Genomic DNA, 18,774 nt, shown 5'->3' with positions numbered 1-18,774 from the left:
CAAGTGTGTGTGCCTAAGGATCAGGCTTATGGTCGCCAGAAAAATGTGACTTCACTGCCTTGTGTTACGAAATTCTAGCCATGGCTAGCTCAAAGCAAATCAACATAAGTAGGGGATAACTCCGGTCTCCTGCGTTTCCCCTCCCGACTGTCTATTCATTTCCCCCCTCCTAGGTTCCTAGGTGAGGATTTGTTTCTAGCGGTCGTTGCTAATGCAGCAAGTCAAATCTGATTTGGTCTTAATTCTTCTTTTCTTCTTGCAGAACACAAATTCTGAGCCGCGGCACCTGTCCCTTATGACTCTCTTTGGGAAGCAGGAAAACGTTCATCTGTACCACAATGTCTCAGACCCATCTCAGAAACTCCGCCAAGACAATTTCCCTCTGAGACAGGGAGTCGTGCGCTCTTTCTCCTACGAGGAACCCAGAAGACACTCACCCACTACAGAAAAGCAGCTCTGCCCGGCCATTCAAAAACTGATGGTGCGCGGGGCAGAGCTTCACCCAGTCTCTGAACTCCCGGAGAATCGCCTCTGCGAGAATGGCGGCCACCCTTTCGTGGGGGAAGCTTTGTCTGGACTCTTCCAGCCCGTGACGTCACAGAGCGGCGGGAGTTCTCGTCCCGCCCAGAATACCGCTTGCACAAGGAGCCTGCTCAAGCAGTTGCAGGGCCAGTCCGAACAGATGACTAAAGTGGAAGCTAACAGCATAGGACTAGCAAATTCACCTGCCCCGGCCTTCAGCAGGACTCCAGCCATCTCCTTGATGGCCCAGGTAGACAGTGCAATAAAGCCACCGATGATGTATTTCAATGGTTCCCTGCCAAACCAAGCTGTGGGTAAAGAACAGTCCAAACCTCCTAAGCAGTCACATGCTGGGAACCACTCAGGAAATTCTGGCATAATTTCACCCCAGGAGTTGTTGAAGAAACTGCAGATAGTGCAGCAGGAACAACAGTTGCACATAGCCAGTCGGCCGACTTTAGCTGCTAAGTTTCCGGTAGTTACTGAGGCCTCTGCCACCCTGAAACCTTTGGATGCTTGGATGGACAAGTCTTCAGCTATGGAAAAGCAGACTGCTCTTCTTCAGGTAAATCGGCGATAAATGCAATAGCACCTAAAATGGGTGAGCAGCTATGGCCCCTTTATGACCTGTGGACTTCAACTCCCAGACTTCCTGATCCAGTATGGCTGTGCCAGGAATTCTGGGAGTTGAAGTCCCAGGGGTCGTAATTTCCCACCACTGATCTAGCATCTGATGTTCTTCAAATTGTTCGTTCTGTTTCAGCATTGTTTTTAGTTTCTCTTTGAACGACATAAGCAGATCTTTTCTAACACAAGGAGTAATGCACTAACCCAGTGATGGCGAACCTACGGCACGGGTGCCACAGGGGGCACGTGGAGCGATATCTGCCTTAGCTCTGCTCTAGCGTGCATATGTGTGCCAGCCAGCTGATTTTTGGCTTGCACAGAAGCTCTGAGAGGGCTTTTTTGACTTCAAGAGAGCTTCCAGGGGATGGGGAAGAGCGTTTCTTTTTTCTAAAAAAGTTTTTATTCACAAATAAAAAAACAATACAATTCAAAAAGAATAAGGAAGAGCGTTTCTGTTCTGTCGAGCTCTCTGGTAGAATCCTCCCAAAAATGCACATATACAATTTCAGACACACACATGTTTGAAAATTCAAAACAATGTTCTTTATAATGAAAATTCACTTAAACCAAGCCCTCTTTTGGGATAGCAAAGAGCACTCGTCTCCAAACAAACTGGTAATTTGTACAAGTCCCTTATCAGTTCTGTGATACTTAGCTTGCAGCTGTGAGGCAATTCACAGTCCTTTTTTCACAAAGTGAAACACACTTTGCCCTGGTTTAGTTTCAAAGCGGGGGGAAATCAGCACGCAAAAGGTCCAAGTCAGTAAAGCAGTCACGAAACACAACGATCAGATAATCCTCCACAATGGCCAAACCCACAGGCTGCTCTTTATAGCAGCCTCACTAATTACCACAGCCCCACCCAACCACAGGTGGCCTCATTTTCTTTGATAATAATCTCTCAGTTGTTGTTGCCTATGCATCGCTCTCCGCATGCGTGGCTGTATCATTAACTCTTGTTCTGAATCCAAGGAGGAGCTAGATAATTGATCTCCTTCTGAGCTGTCTGCCCTACTCTCCTCCTCCCTGTCACTCATGTCTTCTTGGTCAGAGGAGCCTTCATCAGCAGATTCCACCGGGGGCAAAACAGCGCAGCATGTGGATGTCTCCCCCACATCCACAGTCCTTGGGGCAGGAGCTGGGCCAGAGCTAACCACAACAGTTTCTATCCTCCCCTGGCTCCAGGGAAGCCTTTGGAGCCTAGGGAGGGCGAAACACGAGCCTACTGGGCCCATCAGAAGTTGGGAAACAGGCTGTTTCTGGCCTCCAGAAGGCCTCCAGGGTGTGGGGGAAGCTGTTTTTGCCCTCCCCAGGTGTTGAATTATGGGTGTGACCAGTCACGTGCACAATAACACACACGGCACCCGAGGAAAAAAAAGGTTCGCCATCACTGCACTAATCCTTTAGTCACATTACTGTTTTGCAAATACTTCTCCCAGCTTATTTTAAAAAGCACAGGATAAGTCTTAGTGTCTTTCCAAGTATTCCGAAGAAGGATTTAGAAATCCTAGGATTGCAATTGGGAAACTTTCCCCCACCTCCCAGATGAGATTATTTTTAGGGGGGGAAATGTAGCTTTGTTGGGTAAGACCCTTGGATGCCTTAATCAGTTTATAAATACATACATAAATACATTTCAGGTTTTCTAAAGCTAACACTATAGTTGGCAACCTGCATTTGCGTGAATCTTGCAATGATAGAAATATAGAGTTTGTAGGAACCATACAGAGGTCACCAACTCCCAGAATTGAAGTTCACAAATCTTAAAGTTGCCATGGTTGGAGACCCTTAACCTAGTAGACAGTTTTCCAACTATGTCTATTTCCAAGGGCATGGACTTCAAATCACAGAATTCCATTGCCATGAAGGGGAAACACTGATCCAGCTGAATCCTCTGCTGAGTGAAGGATCTAATGCTCATCCAACCTCTCTTAAAAGACCTACAATGAACTCACCATTTTACATGGCAACTTCTTCTATTGCCCAACAGTAGGAAAGTTCCTCCTGATCTCTAATCTGATTCTCTTTCCCTTGCCATTTTCATCCCTATTTCTAGTTATGTCTAGATCAGTGTTTCCCAACCTTGGCAACTTGAAGATATTTGGACTTCAACTCCCAGAATTCCCCAGCTAGTGAATGCTGGCTAGGGAATTCTGGGAGTTGAAGTCCAGATATCTTCAAGTTGCCAAGGTTGGGAAACACTGGCCTAGATAGAATAGAAAACAAGCCAGTGGTGGGATTCAGCCGGTTTGGACCGGTTCAGGTGAACTGGTAGTGGCAACCTGTGGTGCCTGCTCAACGCAATCCCGTTGGATGTAATTTGTATGTGCAGATGGCCGTGTTTGACATCGCACATATGTGTGAATGGCGTGTGTGAGTGAATTGCCATGTTTTGTGATGACGCACACATGTGCTCACATTTCTGTTGATGGGTGATCTAGTTGTTACAGTGTGTGAAAGCCACCTCTGAAACAAGACCATTCCTGTGTGATGGTTCTTCAGATTCTTGAAGGCTGCTATCATGCATCTTTGTAAACCAGACATATCCAGATCCTTCAACCATTCTTGAATGGGCTTGAGTTTGAGCTTGGTAGCCCTCTTGTGAATTTGCTTCTATTTGTCACTCTTCTTGTTGAACTTTTCAAAAGGCATTTTGAAATGATAATACGATTCCCCTTCCAACCTCCCTGCTTCCTAGTAAACAGTTTGAAGCTCCTCCTGTATTCTTAGGAGGAATTGGCCTTTGGTTTATTCATTTTGTTATGGATTTGTCAGACCCAATCCAGCAGGTAAAAGCCAAGTACAGTGATACTTCGTCTTACAAACGCCTCGTCATACAAACTTTTCGAGATACAAACCTGGGGTTTAAGATTTTTTTTGCCTCTTTTTACAAACTATTTTCACCTTACAAACCCACCGCTGCTGCTGGGATGCCCCGCCTCCGGACTTCCGTTGCCAGCGAAGCACCTGTTTTTGCGCTGCTGGGATTCCCCTGAGGCTCCCCTCCATGGGAAACTCCACCTCCGGACTTCATAGAAACATAGAAACATAGAAGTCTGACGGCAGAAAAAGACCTCCTGGTCCATCTAGTCTGCCCTTATACTATTTTCTGTATTTTATCTTAGGATGGATATGTGTTTATCCCAGGCATGTTTAACACTTCAGTGTTCCGTGTTTTTGTGATGCTGCAATGGAAGTCCGGAGGTGGGGTTTCCCAGCAAGGGGAGCCTCAGTGAAATCGCAGCATCGCAAAAACACAGGTCCAGAGATGGGGTTTCGAGGACTTCAGTGTTTTTGCGATGCTGGGATTTCACTGATGCTCCCTTCGATGGGAAACCCCACCTCCGGACTTCCGTTGCCAGCGAAGCACTTGTTTTTGCGATGCTGGGATTCCCATGCTGGGATTCCCCTGCAGCATCGCAAAAACACAGAAGTCCAGAGGTGGGGTTTCCCATGGAGGGGAGCCTCAGGGGAATCCCAGCAGTGCAAAAACGGGCGCTTCGGCTGGCAAAAGGGGTGAATTTTGGGCTTGCACACATTAATCGCTTTTCCATTGATTCCTATGGGAAACATTGTTTCATCTTACAAACTTTTCACCTCAAGAACCTCATCCCGGAACCAATTAAGTTTGTAAGACAAGGTATCACTGTATTTGTTTACAAGTAAAATTGGAGAAAGAGCTTATTCTCAAGCTCTGTAAATTGAAGTAATGTAAGGTGGGAATGCACAAGTGAGATGAAAAACAACAATTGAACAGATGACTCATTTTCTGTTTAAGGATTTTTTTTTTTAAAGAAAGGATGCTTACAACATTTTCATTAGAATGAAGTAGAAAATAACAACAGCTCAGGACAGCTTTGTGACGTTATGTATTTGGTAGATAATAAAAAACACACCTAGAGAGTGGCCTCTTTTATTCCATAACCAGGATTTGGAGATCTTTATGTTTCCGGGATTCCTTTCAGGATTCATTTGTCATGATGCAGCATTCCCAACCATCTGTCTGAAATAGTGTAGGGTTTCCTGCCTAAGCAGGTGGTGGGACTAGAAGACCTCCAAGGTCCCTACCAATATTATTATTATTATTATTATTATTATTATTATTATTATTATTATTATTATTATTATTATTATTATGTCAACACAACACAGCAAATGAGATCACTATGCTGGATTTCGTATTTCATCACCAGTCGGGCGCTTCCCAAGCACCTAGGACTGCGTGATGTAGCGGCGAATTATGTTTGCCGATCCCAGTAAAGCGGCCTTTTGAAATTGACAGATGGAGATTTTGTCAATTCCAATGGTTTTCAAATGTCCGCTGAGATCCTTTGGCACTGCGCCCAGCGTGCCAATTACCACTGGGACCACTTTCACTGGCTTATGCCAGAGTCGTTGCAGCTCGATTTTTAGATCTTCGCATTTCACTTTCTCTAGCTGCTTCTCCTCAATTCTGCTGTCCCCTGGGATTGCGATGTTGATGATCCATACTTTCTTTTTCTCCACAATCAGGATGTCTGGTGTGTTATGCTTCAGAATTTGGTCAGTCTGAAGTCAGAAGTCCCACAGTAGGTTTGCTTGCTCATTTTCGACCACTTTTTCAGGCTTATGATCCCACCAGTTCTTTGCCACTGGTAAATGGTAGTTCCGGCACAAGTTCCAGTGGATCATCTGTGCCACAGCATCATGTCTATGCTTGTAGTCAGTCTGTGCGATCTTTTTGCAGCAGCTGAGTATGTGATCGATTGTTTCATCTGTTTCTTTACAGAGTCTGCACTTTGGATATATTATTATTATTATTATTATTATTATTATTATTATTATTATTACCCAAAAGCCATGGCCAAACATAAGGAGAATGCCTAATTTCAAATATCTTATCCCCGTTATGCAGAAAGATATACATTTATGAAGACAATGGACTGATTATTAATGTTGTCCTGTATCACGGTGCTTTGCACATAGACTTTACTTGCCACCCTAGCTAAGGACAAACATTTCCGTCAAATAATGTTGGCAGATTCACATTTACAGATGTTCAGCCAAATCAGAGCAGACGTTTGATAATAAACACATTCCCAAAATCTGTTCCCTAGAATTGTTTACCTTAGTGAAGTTTACCTTTGTGTTAGCAAAAACTTCAGAAGAGAAGGATTTGGGGTAGTGATTTCTGACAGTTTCAAAATGGGTGAGCAGTGTGGTCGGGCAGTAGGAAAAGCAAGTAGGATGCTTGGCTGCATAGCTAGAGGTATAACAAGCAGGAAGAGGGAGATTGTGATCCCCTTATATAGAGCGCTGGTGAGACCACATTTGGAATACTGTGTTCAGTTCTGGAGACCTCACCTACAAAACGATATTGACAAAATTGAACGGGTCCAAAGACGGGCTACAAGAATGGTGGAAGGTCTTAAGCATAAAACGTATCAGGAAAGACTTCATGAACTCAATCTGTATAGTCTGGAGGACAGAATGAAAAGGGGGGACATGATCAAAACATTTAAATATGTTAAAGGGTTAAATAAGGTCCAGGAGGGAAGTGTTTTTAATAGGAAAGTGAACACAAGAACAAGGGGACAGAATCTGAAGTTAGTTGGGGGACAGATCAAAAGCAACGTGAGAAAATATTATTTCACTGAAAGAGAAGTAGATCCTTGGAACAAACTTCCAGCAGACGTGGTAGATAAATCCACAGTAACTGAATTTAAACATGCCTGGGATAAACATATATCCATTGTAAGATAAAATACAGGAAATAGTATAAGGGCAGACTAGATGGACCATGGGGTCTTTTTCTGCCGTCAGTCTTCTATGTTTCTATGTTTCTATGTGAATTGCATCTGGTCTCAGTCTTTGAAAGGACAGTGGACCAAATTTTACAAAGTCTGCTGGGTGTTGCCTGTTGCCTAGGCAACATCTTGAATATTGAACTGAGCAAACATGTATTTAAAGAACTCATCATGATTTCCTTCAGTAACTAGGGTTTCTGTTGTTTGTGCTTCCTTTGCAGTCGGAATCTCATAAGTCTCATTTCAAATTGGCTTGTATTGCATCTCCATATGGCTTCAAAACCATAATCCGTAGAATGAGTCTCAGCAGGGTGGAAATGCATGTTACTGAAGCAATTAACAAAAACAGAACATAATTGGATTTGAATTTATCCAGAAAATAGACATAGCTGATGAAATTTAAATCAGATACATAGATACTGTACGGTTTTAAAAAAGGTTAATTCAACTTAAATTCATTTAAATGGACTCAGCTTGGCCTTGGGTCAATAAAGTATGAAATGTATATTCAAGTTACAGCAAGAAATTCAATTTTTCACATGTTCTCATCGCGAAAGAGGTATATATATACCATGTGCCTGACTTGGCTCTTTGCAATAAGGAAAATGAAACAGATGGTGAATGAGGAGCTGAAGTTTTAGGGATTATTGACAAATTAAAAGCAAGCAACTCACTGGTGCCAGATGGCAAGCTACCTAAACATTTTTAAAGAATTCATATGGGAAATTGTTTATTCTATTTTAAATATTTAAGATGTGCAAATTACTAAGAACACATTTATTAGCACGGTGTTTAGGGCAGTGGTGGAAAGTGGTCAATTTTTAAAAGGGATTGAGGGTAAATTCAAAAATTACAGGCCAATACAGAGAGCCTAGTTGGGTATCAAGATACTAGATTAAAAACTGGGAGACTGTGAGTTGTAGTCCCACTTTAGGTACAAATTGAGAAGAGTAGCGTAGGGCCAATTCCTTTCTCAATCCTAGAAAGCAAAGCACATCCAAAAACATGGCCAAGAAAATTTAAAACACTGTTGTCAGGCATGAAAAATCAGGTCTGCTCATGATAATCCCACTAAACTAATTTATTGCCAGTCATGTCTATACACAAGAATCTTCTCAATGAATGGCATTAGATAAGGATCAAAGAAATTCAATGGAGGTTGGACTTTGTTCACTTGTAGCTACATCAAGATTCTAGGCTGATCCTTCATTTATCTCTGCCCCCAGATTCTGCTACTCCTTCTCCTATGCTTATCTAAACAGTTGCCAGGCGTCAATATTGATTTAAAGGCACTCCAACACTGCCTTCCAATAAAACCACATACACAAAAATGGATAAAGGAAAGATGTATGTTACTTTTTTGGAATCCTCAACTGAATTAAAATACTAGCAGATTCAGATCGGATGAAATGAAGGGCACTAAATGCACGTTTAAATTAGGAAATTGGATGCCATCCTATGTGGTGATGTTCACCCATTAGGATGATTTTAATAGGGGGCCTCTTAGAAAAATTCATGGAAGTTGGAGCTTCCAATGACTATGCATCTTAGTGGCATTATTTCTTGGATCACAGACAGGGTAGCCTTAATTATTAGTTTCTGGAAGCAACCAGGTAAGAACACTATTGTTTTCCTATCCTGCTGGTGAGAGTCTTAAATCAGGTTGCTGGACTGTTAATTTATTAGTCTACTTAGTAGACGGATACCCATGCTTTGCTATAAAACTATGTGATCGGGCTTGATAAATTGACAGTTAAAGCTAGAAAATTAATGAGTTATGATCGGGCTTGATACATTGACACTTATAGCTTGAAAATGAATGTGTGTTAATATAAGGCAACTTGCAGTTGGAACAGAGTTCTTTTCAGGTGTGGAGGGGGAGTAGAATGTCTAAATTCCCAGCCCGCAGGCCGGATGAGTCACGCACTGGCTATGCCCACACCGGGTTTAGCAAAGGGGTAGCATCATAGGGTGTTAATATAAGGCAAGCGGCAGTTAGAACAGAGTTCTTTTTAGGTGGGAAGGAGGAGTAGAACATCTAACTCTTAGCATCAGGGTGTGTTAATATAATACTGTATAAGAAATACTAATGATCTAATGGTCATTTCAAAAAATCCTTTCTTAGCGAGCACCTAGAAGCCAAGATAAACATACATGCCAAGTTTGAAGTGTGTAGCCTTTACAGTTATGGAGATTTTGTGATGAATGAGTGGTGTTTGGCTATAGATAGATTTGGTTAGATCCAGTTGGGATTTTCTGATGTTTAGTTCTAGCAAGGTGTTTCGGAAAAACTCTCCATAGAGAACTTGTCAGGAAGCAAAGTTTCCTCCATAGGAATATATGGATATTGGTATTTTGGGAACACAAATGGAATTGAAAATAGTGGAGAGAAACTCCCCAAATAATTGCATGCAATTTCAGCAGTCAATGAACTCTTCTTTTCACCCCTTTAAACAATAAAGAAAATAGTTTCTTAGTTTCAGCAGTTTTATTATATGGACGTACTTGGAATATCTGATAGAAGATTATTTTCTCCCAGGGTTTTAATTTAGTTGAATGGAGAATATACTGTGCATGCTCAGTTACCCAAACTCCCCCCCTCGCCTTTTTAAAGGTAGAAGTAAAAGAACTATCACTTGAAATCAAGGGACCTTGGGTAAGGAATATGTTCTGTAGATCTGGCTGTACAATGGGGTATTAAATACAGCTTTTATTTAAAGATTTAACAGTCGTAAGAACTGACGAACTAAAGTAGAACAAGAAAGAGCCAGGAAAAATAAAAGAAAAAGTACAAAAAATGGAAGGAAGGTTAAAAAAGCATATTAAAAAGATATAAGAAGTGGCTTCCAATCTTCATAGTAATTGTAATATATTTTATATTTTATCCTCTAAATTATATCATGACTCTCTCTTCTTTCTATAGTTTATTCCAGTGATGGTGAACCTATGGCACGGGTGCAACAGGTGTCATGCAGAGCCATATCTGCTGGCACTGAATTATGGGTGTGAGCACTTGCGCATTTGCGATAGCGTGCACGCATGCTCTTTCGGCACCCGGGAGAATAAAAATTTGCCATCCCTGGTTTATTCTATCTTATCCTTAAAACATTAAACCACATATTCCTGGGTCCCCCCCCCTTTTTTTTGCACAAGAAATGTATAAGTAGTTTCCTGAAAATTAATTCCGTATATCTCCCACGTTTAAATTTATCCATCTCACACGAAGAGCCCCTACATCCATTACTATGCCTGGGTTGTGGTGGAATATCGCATGTACTAGAGAACCGGTTTGGCCCAGTGGTCAAAATACTGGCCTATAAACCAGGGGACTGAATTCTAGTCCTGTCTTAGCCATAAAAGCCAGCTGGGTGACTTTGGGCCAGTTTCTTCATCTCAGCCCACCTCGCAGGGTTATTATAGAAACATAGAAGTCTGACGGCAGAAGAAGACCTCATGGTCCATCTAGTCTGCCCTTATACTATTTTCTGTATTCTATCTTAGGATGGATATATGTTTATCCCAGGCATGTTTAAATTAAGTTACTGTGGATTTATCTACCACGTCTGCTGGAAGTTTGTTCCAAGGATCTACTACTCTTTCAGTAAAATAATATTTTCTCATGTTGCTTCTGATCTTTCCCCCAACTAACCTCAGATTGTGCCCCCTTGTTCTTGTGTTCACTTTTCTATTAAAAACACTTCCTTCCTGAACCTTATTTAACCCTTTAACATATTTAAATGTTTTGATCATGTCCCCCCTTTTCCTTCTGTCCTCCAGACTATACAGATTGAGTTCATTAAGTCTTTCCTGATACGTTTTATGCTTAAGACTTTCCACCATTCTTGTAGCCAGTCTTTGGACCCGTTCAATTTTGTCAATATCTTTTGTAGGTGAGGTCTCCAGAACTGAACACAGTATTCCAAATGTGGTCTCACCAGCACTCTATATAGCGGGATCATAATCTCCCTCTTGTTATACCTCTAGCTATGCAGCCAAGCATCCTACTTGCTTTCCCTACCGCCTGACTGCACTGTTCACCCATTTTGAGACTGTCAGAAATCACTACCCCTAAATTATCGTGGGGAAATCAGGGTAGGTTCACTGCCTTGACTTACTTGTAATAAAGGATAAGAAAAAAAATATCAAAATATTCCTATGTTTTGATAACTTTTCAGATGTTCTTAGTCCGAAAGAAATACTTTTCTAGCTAAACCTGCATATCAAGTTTTCTTGTTTAATTACAAAATGTGTCTCTTGTCAGTGGGGGTCAGCAGGATGATCCGGCCATCTGTGTGGTATTTCATTGCTGTCTCCCAGTGTTCTGACCATGATAATGTGGTGTGATACACAACCTGCTTTCCGAAAGAGGCTGTAGTTCATAACACAGCAGGTGCTGCCAAAATATATAACTGGAGGCCATAGGCAGCCAACCCTGGCTTTGGATAAAATGAATTAACATTCTCTAATGAATTGAAATGCGTATCGAAGACCAGATTTGGCAGCTAATGCACTTTCTCATTTAATTTAACGTGATGCTTGGCATCTTGGACTCTGTGACCGAATGCATTAGTACAGCAACATTTAATATTTTTTTTAATTTTAAACCCTGCATCAGTCTCTGGTTTGATGTAGTCGAGGAAATACTGGCTTTTGTAAACAAATGAAAAATCCCACGCTATCTCTAAGAAAACAGCTGGTTTTCGAGAGACAATGTCTGAAATTAATTTGGATTTCCAAGGTCTCCCAGCTAAGTTTCTGTTCAGCCTGTTGAACTTCAAGAAAGTGGTTGCATTATGACCCTAATTCGATAGATGATAGATAGATAGATAGATAGATAGATAGATAGATAGATAATAGACAGACAGACAGACAGACAGACAGACAGACAGACAGAGAATAAATACTTAAACACTTATATCCAAGAATTAGGATCATAATGCAATCACTTTCAACAGGCTCAACTAAACAATGTCGTTTGGCAGGATCCAGGGGAAGAGCCTTCTCTGTGGCGGCCCCGGCTCTCTGGAACCAACTCCCCCCAGAGATTAGAATTGCTCCCTCCCTCCTCGCCTTTCATAAGCTCCTTAAAACCCACCTCTGCCGTCAGGCATGGGGGAACTGAGATATTCTTTCCCCCTAGGCCTTTACAATTTATGCATGGTATGTTTGTATGTATGTTTGGTTTTATAATAAGGGTTTTTTAGTTGTTTTAGTATTGGATTGTTACATGCTGTTTTTATCACTGTTGTTAGCCGCCCCGAGTCCACGGAGAGGGGCGGCATACAAATCCAATAAATAAATAAAATAAATAAAATAAAAGCTAAATGGGAGACTGCAAAATCCAAATTATTTTCAGACATCTTTTCTCTAAAACCAGCTGTTTTCTTAAAGATAGTGTGGGATATATTTATTTATTACTTGGCCTGGCATTAGGAGACAGACCCAAATTGTAGTCTGCCCTGGAGCACAGAAGCTCACTTTGCGTGGGTCTCTCTCTCTCTCTCTCTCAACCCAATCTAATAGGATAAAATGGTAAGTACATCACCTTGAGTCCTTAACCGAAAGGCAGGATCTAATATATGAAAAAAGACATGAATATGTAAATGAGTGGGGAAACTCCTGCATTTATGTACAATAGAATGTTGTAGCATTTTGTACGGTATTTCCTTTAATTCAGAGAGTGCTATTTTATGAAACTCAAATTTTATTCAGTTTGTTGAGTGTATGGAATGATTGTTTTTTAAATGCTTTTTTGGAGTTTTGGATTTTTAATTAATTGGATTCAAGATATTGTATATTGTTTATTATATGTTGTGAACCGCCCCGAGTCCTCGGAGAGGGGCGGCATAGAAATCCAATTAATAAATAATAAATAAAATAAATTGCCCTGCTCTTCAAAGCAGAAATGATTCTGTAATCCCAGATTTATAAGAATATTGCTGCCTCCAAGATATGATACTGTCTTCTCAAGGTGATTTCAATCCAGAGAATCGGTTTCCTTTTATTAAAGTAAAACCTGTTTGCCTCAACCCATCTGTTTTTAATGCTGAGATTAGCGTTATTCGACCTCTGTGCATCTATGAGTTGAGTTCATGCAGTCATCATGAATTAATGCATAATTCCTTGTGTATTGGGAGCAGGTCATCTCCCCACAGCGGATTCCCGCTACTATAGCCCCATCCCTGCTGATGTCCCCAATGGTATTTAGTCAGACCGCCCCACAGCTGCCAAAACCAAGTGAAAGTGGATGGCTGCCAGTCACGAATCAAGAAAGTACTTCTGGATCAGCAAACTTCCTTCTGCCTCTACAGAACTCAGAAGCAGCCGTCGCAAAGAGCAGCCCATTAACCAAGTTACAGCTGCAGGAAGCGCTTCTGCATCTGATCCAGGTAGGACATCCTCAACTCTTAGCCATCTAAGAGGGGCGGCATACAAATCTAATAAATTATCATCATCATCATCATCATTATTATTATTATTATTATGATTATTATTATACCTTTGGTTGATTTAGCTTTACTAGATAAATGGTCAAAGCAATGGAAACTGCAGTTTAATGTTTCCAAATGTAAAATAATGCACTTGGGGAAAAGGAATCCTCAATCTGAGTATTGCATTGGCAGTTCTGTGTTAGCAAAAATTTCAGAAGAGAAGGATTTAGGGGTAGTGATTTCTGACAGTCTCAAAATGGGTGAGCAGTGTGGTCGGGCGGTAGGAAAGGCAAGTAGGATGCTTGGCTGCATAGCTAGAGGTATAACAAGCAGGAAGAGGGAGATTGTGATCCCCTTATATAGAGCGCTGGTGAGACCACATTTAGAGTACTGTGTTCAGTTCTGGAGACCTCACCTATAAAAAGATATTGACAAAATTGAACGGGTCCAAAGACGGGCTACAAGAATGGTGGAAGGTCTTAAGCATAAAACGTATCAGGAAAGACTTAATGAACTCAATCTGTATACAATTATCGCGAGGGTTCCGTTCCAAGACCCCTCGCGATAATCGATTTTTCGCGATGTAGGGTTGCGGAAGTAAAAACACCATATGCGCATGCGCACCCTTTTTTCATGGCCGCGCATGCGCAGATGGTGGAGTTTGCGTGGGCGGCGGGGAAGACCCAGGGAAGGTTCCTTCGGCCGCCCAGCAGCTGATCTGCTCGGCAGCGCAGCGAGGAGCCGAATCGGGGTTTCCCCTTTGCGTGGGCGGCGGGGAAACCCCGATCTTCGTCTGCTCGCTGCTGCTGCGGCCGCCCAGCAGCTGATCTGCTCGGCAACGCAGTGAGGAGCCGAATCGGGGTTTCCCCTTTGCGTGGGCGGCGGGGAAACCCCGATCTTCGTCTACTCGCTGCTGCTGCGGCCGCCCAGCAGCTGATCTGCTCGGCAGCGCAGCGAGGAGCCGAATCGGGGTTTCCCCTTTGCGTGGGCGGCGGGGAAACCCCGATCTTCGTCTGTTCGCTGCTGCTGCGGCCGCCCAGCAGCTGATCTGCTCAGGAGCGCAGCAGCAGCGAGCAGACGAAGATCGGGGTTTCCCCGCCGCCCACGCCAAGGGGAAACCCCGATTCGGCTCCTCGCTGCGCTGCCGAGCAGATCAGCTGCTGGGTGGCCGAAGGAACCTTCCCTGGGTCTTCCTCGCTGATGCCCCCGCTCGCCCGCCCGCCCGCCGCCTGCCCGCCACCCGCCCGCCGCCCGCCAGCAAGAGGGGGAGAGATAGAGAAAGAGAGAGAAGGAAAGAAAGAGATGAGAGAGGGAGGAAGAGAGTGTGAGAGAGGAAGAAGCAAGATAGAGAAAGAGAGAGAGAAAGAAAGATGAGGAAGGAAGGAAGAGAGTGACGTCATCGGGTGGGAAAAATCGCGATATAGCGTTTCGCGAAGAACGAGATCGCGAAAATCGAGGGATCACTGTAGTCTGGAAGACAGAAGGAAAAGGGGGGACATGATCGAAACATTTAAATATGTTAAAGGGTTAAATAGGGTTCAGGAGGGAAGTCTTTTTAATAGGAAAGTGAACACAAGAACAAGGGGACACAATCTGAAGTTAGTTGGGGGAAAGATCAAAGGCAACATGAGAAAATATTATTTTACTGAAAGAGTAGTAGATCCTTGGAACAAACTTCCAGCAGATGTGGTTGGTAAATCCACAGTAACCGAATTTAAACATGCCTGGGATAAACATATATCCATTGTAAGATAAAATACAGGAAATAGTATAAGGGCAGACTAGATGGACCATGAGGTCTTTTTCTGCCGTCAGACTTCTATGTTTCTATGTTTCTATGTGTCTATTATAGTCAGGGGCGGATTGCCATTACCATGCGCTGCACGGGCAGCTCTAGTTCTTTTTTTTTTAATTTAACTTTTATTGAAATACATAGATCAACACAATATACAAAACAACACAAAGACATTTAAAAGAAAGTTGGAGGAAAGTGGGACTAATCCTAATAGCGGTTCATACATGCTGGAGATAAGCTAGGGCGGTGTCTTGCATACCCACAGATATGGCTGCATCTGCCACCTGTGGCACGCATGCCATAGGTTCACAATCACGTCCTTAGGCCTAGAGTTTTTATATCTGGGCTGCAAAACTTTTGATGATCACTGACAGCAGAGAGTTATATAACATTTTTACATGAATCTGGATTTTTGCAGCCTAGCTATGATAGTTATAGTATTCCCCAGTGTTTTGTTTGAGAACATATTCACATATGTTTTTTCAAAGGTATTTATTTATTAAATTTTTATGCTGCCCATCTCATTGTCAGGGTAGCTTACAAGATGATAAGTTAGGGAGAAAATCACATGGGTTATTTGTCTGATCTTTGTGTGTTATGTCTGTTCTGTTCGCCCTTTTTTCTTTTTCTTTAAACATTTGTGAATATCTGTATGTAGTTTACATAATAATTAATGTTATTTTTCCATGGAGTGTCTGTTTAATCTGTTTTCATATGCTTATATGTGTGTGTAGAACGGGGAAGGGTTCAAAGATAAGCAGAGACCATCGTAGGAGCGAAAGAAGCCAACTTTATTACCACGAGTGAATCAATCCATTAATCCAAACTTATTTTCCAGCCCGCTTTCTTATAAGAATGTTATCTCTATGCAACTTTCAGCTATGTACGTGCGCAGTTTACATGATGTGGTAGTTCATAGACAATGAACAGTACAGCATTCATAATGTTGCAAATGCAAGGGCAAACTCTAGGGAAATGTTGGCCATAAGCAGACAATGTGCTTTGAGGTGCCAGCAAACAGACTCCTGTTACATTTTGCCACAAACTAGAACAGTGATGGCGAACCTATGGCACGGGTGCCACAGCTGGCACACAGAGCCATATCTGCTGGCACATGAGCCGTTGCCCTAGCTCAGCTCCAAAGTGCATGTGTGTGCCGGCCAGCTGCTTTTTGGCTCACTCAGAGACTCTGGGAGGGCATTTTTGGCTTCCAGAGAGCCTCTGGGGAGATGGGGGAGAGCGTTTTTACCCTCCCTTGGCACCACAGAAGGGCAAAACACAAGCCTACAGGGCCCACCAGAAGTTGGGAAACAGGCTGTTTCTGGCCTCTGGAGGGCCTCCGGGGGTTGGGGGAAGTTGGGGGAAATTATGGATGTGGGCACTTACGCATGTGCGGTAGTGCACGCGCATGCTCTTTTGACATCCAAGGAAAAAAAGTTCACCATCACTGAGCTAGAATTTCCCCAGAGCTCCAGGTTTGTAAAGCCTGGGGTTCAAAATCCATGCTAACTTATGCTAACAGCACAATGTGAACTGAGCATTAATGTGTGGCTTTGTGTAACATCGGGGCTTGCCCAAATATGTGACCTTAAACCTAAACAAGGAATACTACAAGTGTAGGTGTTTAAGGGCTACCCTATCACAGCTGCTGACATCTTGATCCCCCAGAGTTTATTTCTTTCTTTAAATGTGACATTATAATTTCCTTGACATTCTTTTTAACCAACGTGTTTGTGTTTTCAGAATGACGACAACTTCCTAAACCTCATCTACGATGCTTATCTGGGCAGCGTGAGAAAAGCGTCCCTGAAAAAGCCCACCTGAAGCATAACATTTTAATTAAATGTAGCCTGGTTTTCATGTTCGGAACAGCAACAGAACGGAAGAGGTTTTTAACCTCCCACAAGACGTTTAAATTATCTTCATTGGAAGCGTATCTTGTTTGAAGAAATAACTAAATGGGATTATTATTAGTGCCTTCCTGACTACAGTGCGAAAACAACATCAAAATAACTTATATTGTGGCTCCTTAAAAACGACAACCACAGTGTAGATTCCACAAAAGCCATTTCATTAAAATGACAAAAACAGTCGTGTGCAAACTCCTCCCCTTTCGTGCGTGCACAGATCATCGTGTGCGTTACCCAAGGCATCAGGACTTTTTTGTTCTTTGCTTCCCATCTGGGCGCCACCTCGTTGGCGGTATGCTGGCTTGTGTAAAGATCGATATGATTGCTTAGGGCAGTGATGGCAAACCTATGGCACGGGTACCACAGGTGGCACACAGAGCCATATCTGCTGGCACGCAAGCCGTTGCCCTAGCTCAGCTCCAAAGTGCATGTGTGTGCCAGCAAGCTGATTTTTGGCTTGCACAGAGGCTCTGGGAGGGCGTTTTTCGCTTCCAGAGAGTCTCCAGGGGAATGGGAGAGGGTATTTTTACCTTTCCCCGGCTCCAGGGAAGCCTTTGGAGCCTGGGGAGGATGAAACATGAGCCTACTGGGCCCACCGGAAGTTGGGAAAGAGTCCGTTTCCAGCCTCCAGAGGGTCTCCAGTGGGAAGCTGTTTTCGCCCTCCCCAGGCATTGAATTATGGGAGTGGGCTCTCACGCATGCACGAAACCACACACACTCTTTTGGCACCCAAGGGAAAAAAAGGTTCGCCTTCACTGGCTTAAGTTTTTTCCAGGTTTTGTGGGTTTTTCAGTGTATAATGGCTATGAATTATCTGGATACCGAAAAGTCCTGCATGCTTTAAAATCCTATTCAGAAAAGTGAGACCTCACCTACAAAAAGATATTGACAAAATTGAACGGGTCCAAAGACGGGCTACAAGAATGGTGGAAGGTCTTAAGCATAAAACGTATCAGGAAAGACTTCATGAACTCAATCTGTATAGTCTGGAGGACAGAAGGAAAAGGGGGGACATGATTGAAACATTTAAATATGTCAAAGGGTTAAATAAGGTCCAGGAGGGAAGTGTTTTTAATAGGAAAGTGAATACAAGAGCAAGGGGACAATCTGAAGTTAGTTGGGGGAAAGATCAAAAGCAACATGAGAAAATATTATTTTACTGAAAGAGTAGTAGATCCTTGGAACAAACTTCCAGCAGACGTGGTAGATAAATCCACAGTAACTGAATTTAAACATGCCTGGGATAAACATATATCCATCCTAAGATAAAATACAGAAAATAGTATAAGGGCAGACTAGATGGACCATGAGGTCTTTTTCTGCCGTCAGACTTCTATGTTTCTCTGTTTCTAAGTGCTTCAAACTTCATACGAACGCAGAACCTACTTGCTATTTGTTAAAGACAATTCATTCTTTTCCGGGGGGGAAATGGATAGGGCTTTAAGAAAAATCACTCCTCAGCTCTTAAAGCAGTAGCACCATTTATCTGGCTCTTGCAGAAGTCTGAAAAAAATTGGGGTTGCTCAATTAATAGAGAGTTGCTGGATGGCACAAGGTCTGAAGTCTTCTTTTGAATTCTTTTTGCAGTATGCCCAGTTTGCTTGGAATGCCTGTTGCTAGAACTCACAAGTTTTTCTACTTATTATTTAGAAAGAATAAATATTGAACACTGTACATATTTATCGGCCAGCAGGTGGCAGATT

General features: G+C 42.6%; 1 protein-coding gene across 1 annotated transcript in view; it reads left to right on the top strand.

Moving 5' to 3' along the window:
- Nucleotides 1-17,251, top strand: part of DCP1B (decapping mRNA 1B) — a 68,301-nt gene extending 51,050 nt beyond the window's left edge. The window contains exons 7-9 of the mRNA XM_070756476.1: nucleotides 263-1,087; nucleotides 13,076-13,324; nucleotides 16,905-17,251. Coding sequence (XP_070612577.1) covers nucleotides 263-1,087; nucleotides 13,076-13,324; nucleotides 16,905-16,985 — 1,155 coding nt within the window. The 3' untranslated portion in view covers nucleotides 16,986-17,251. The remainder of the gene's footprint in view (nucleotides 1-262; nucleotides 1,088-13,075; nucleotides 13,325-16,904) is intronic.
- Nucleotides 17,252-18,774: the final 1,523 nt, after the last annotated feature.

This window comes from Erythrolamprus reginae, chromosome 6 (genome assembly GCF_031021105.1).
Source record: "Erythrolamprus reginae isolate rEryReg1 chromosome 6, rEryReg1.hap1, whole genome shotgun sequence".
In the NCBI taxonomy this organism is placed as follows: Eukaryota; Metazoa; Chordata; class Lepidosauria; order Squamata; family Dipsadidae; genus Erythrolamprus; species Erythrolamprus reginae.
The sequence above is the reverse complement of the archived record's forward strand: the minus strand, read 5'-3'. Positions and strand labels throughout refer to the sequence as shown.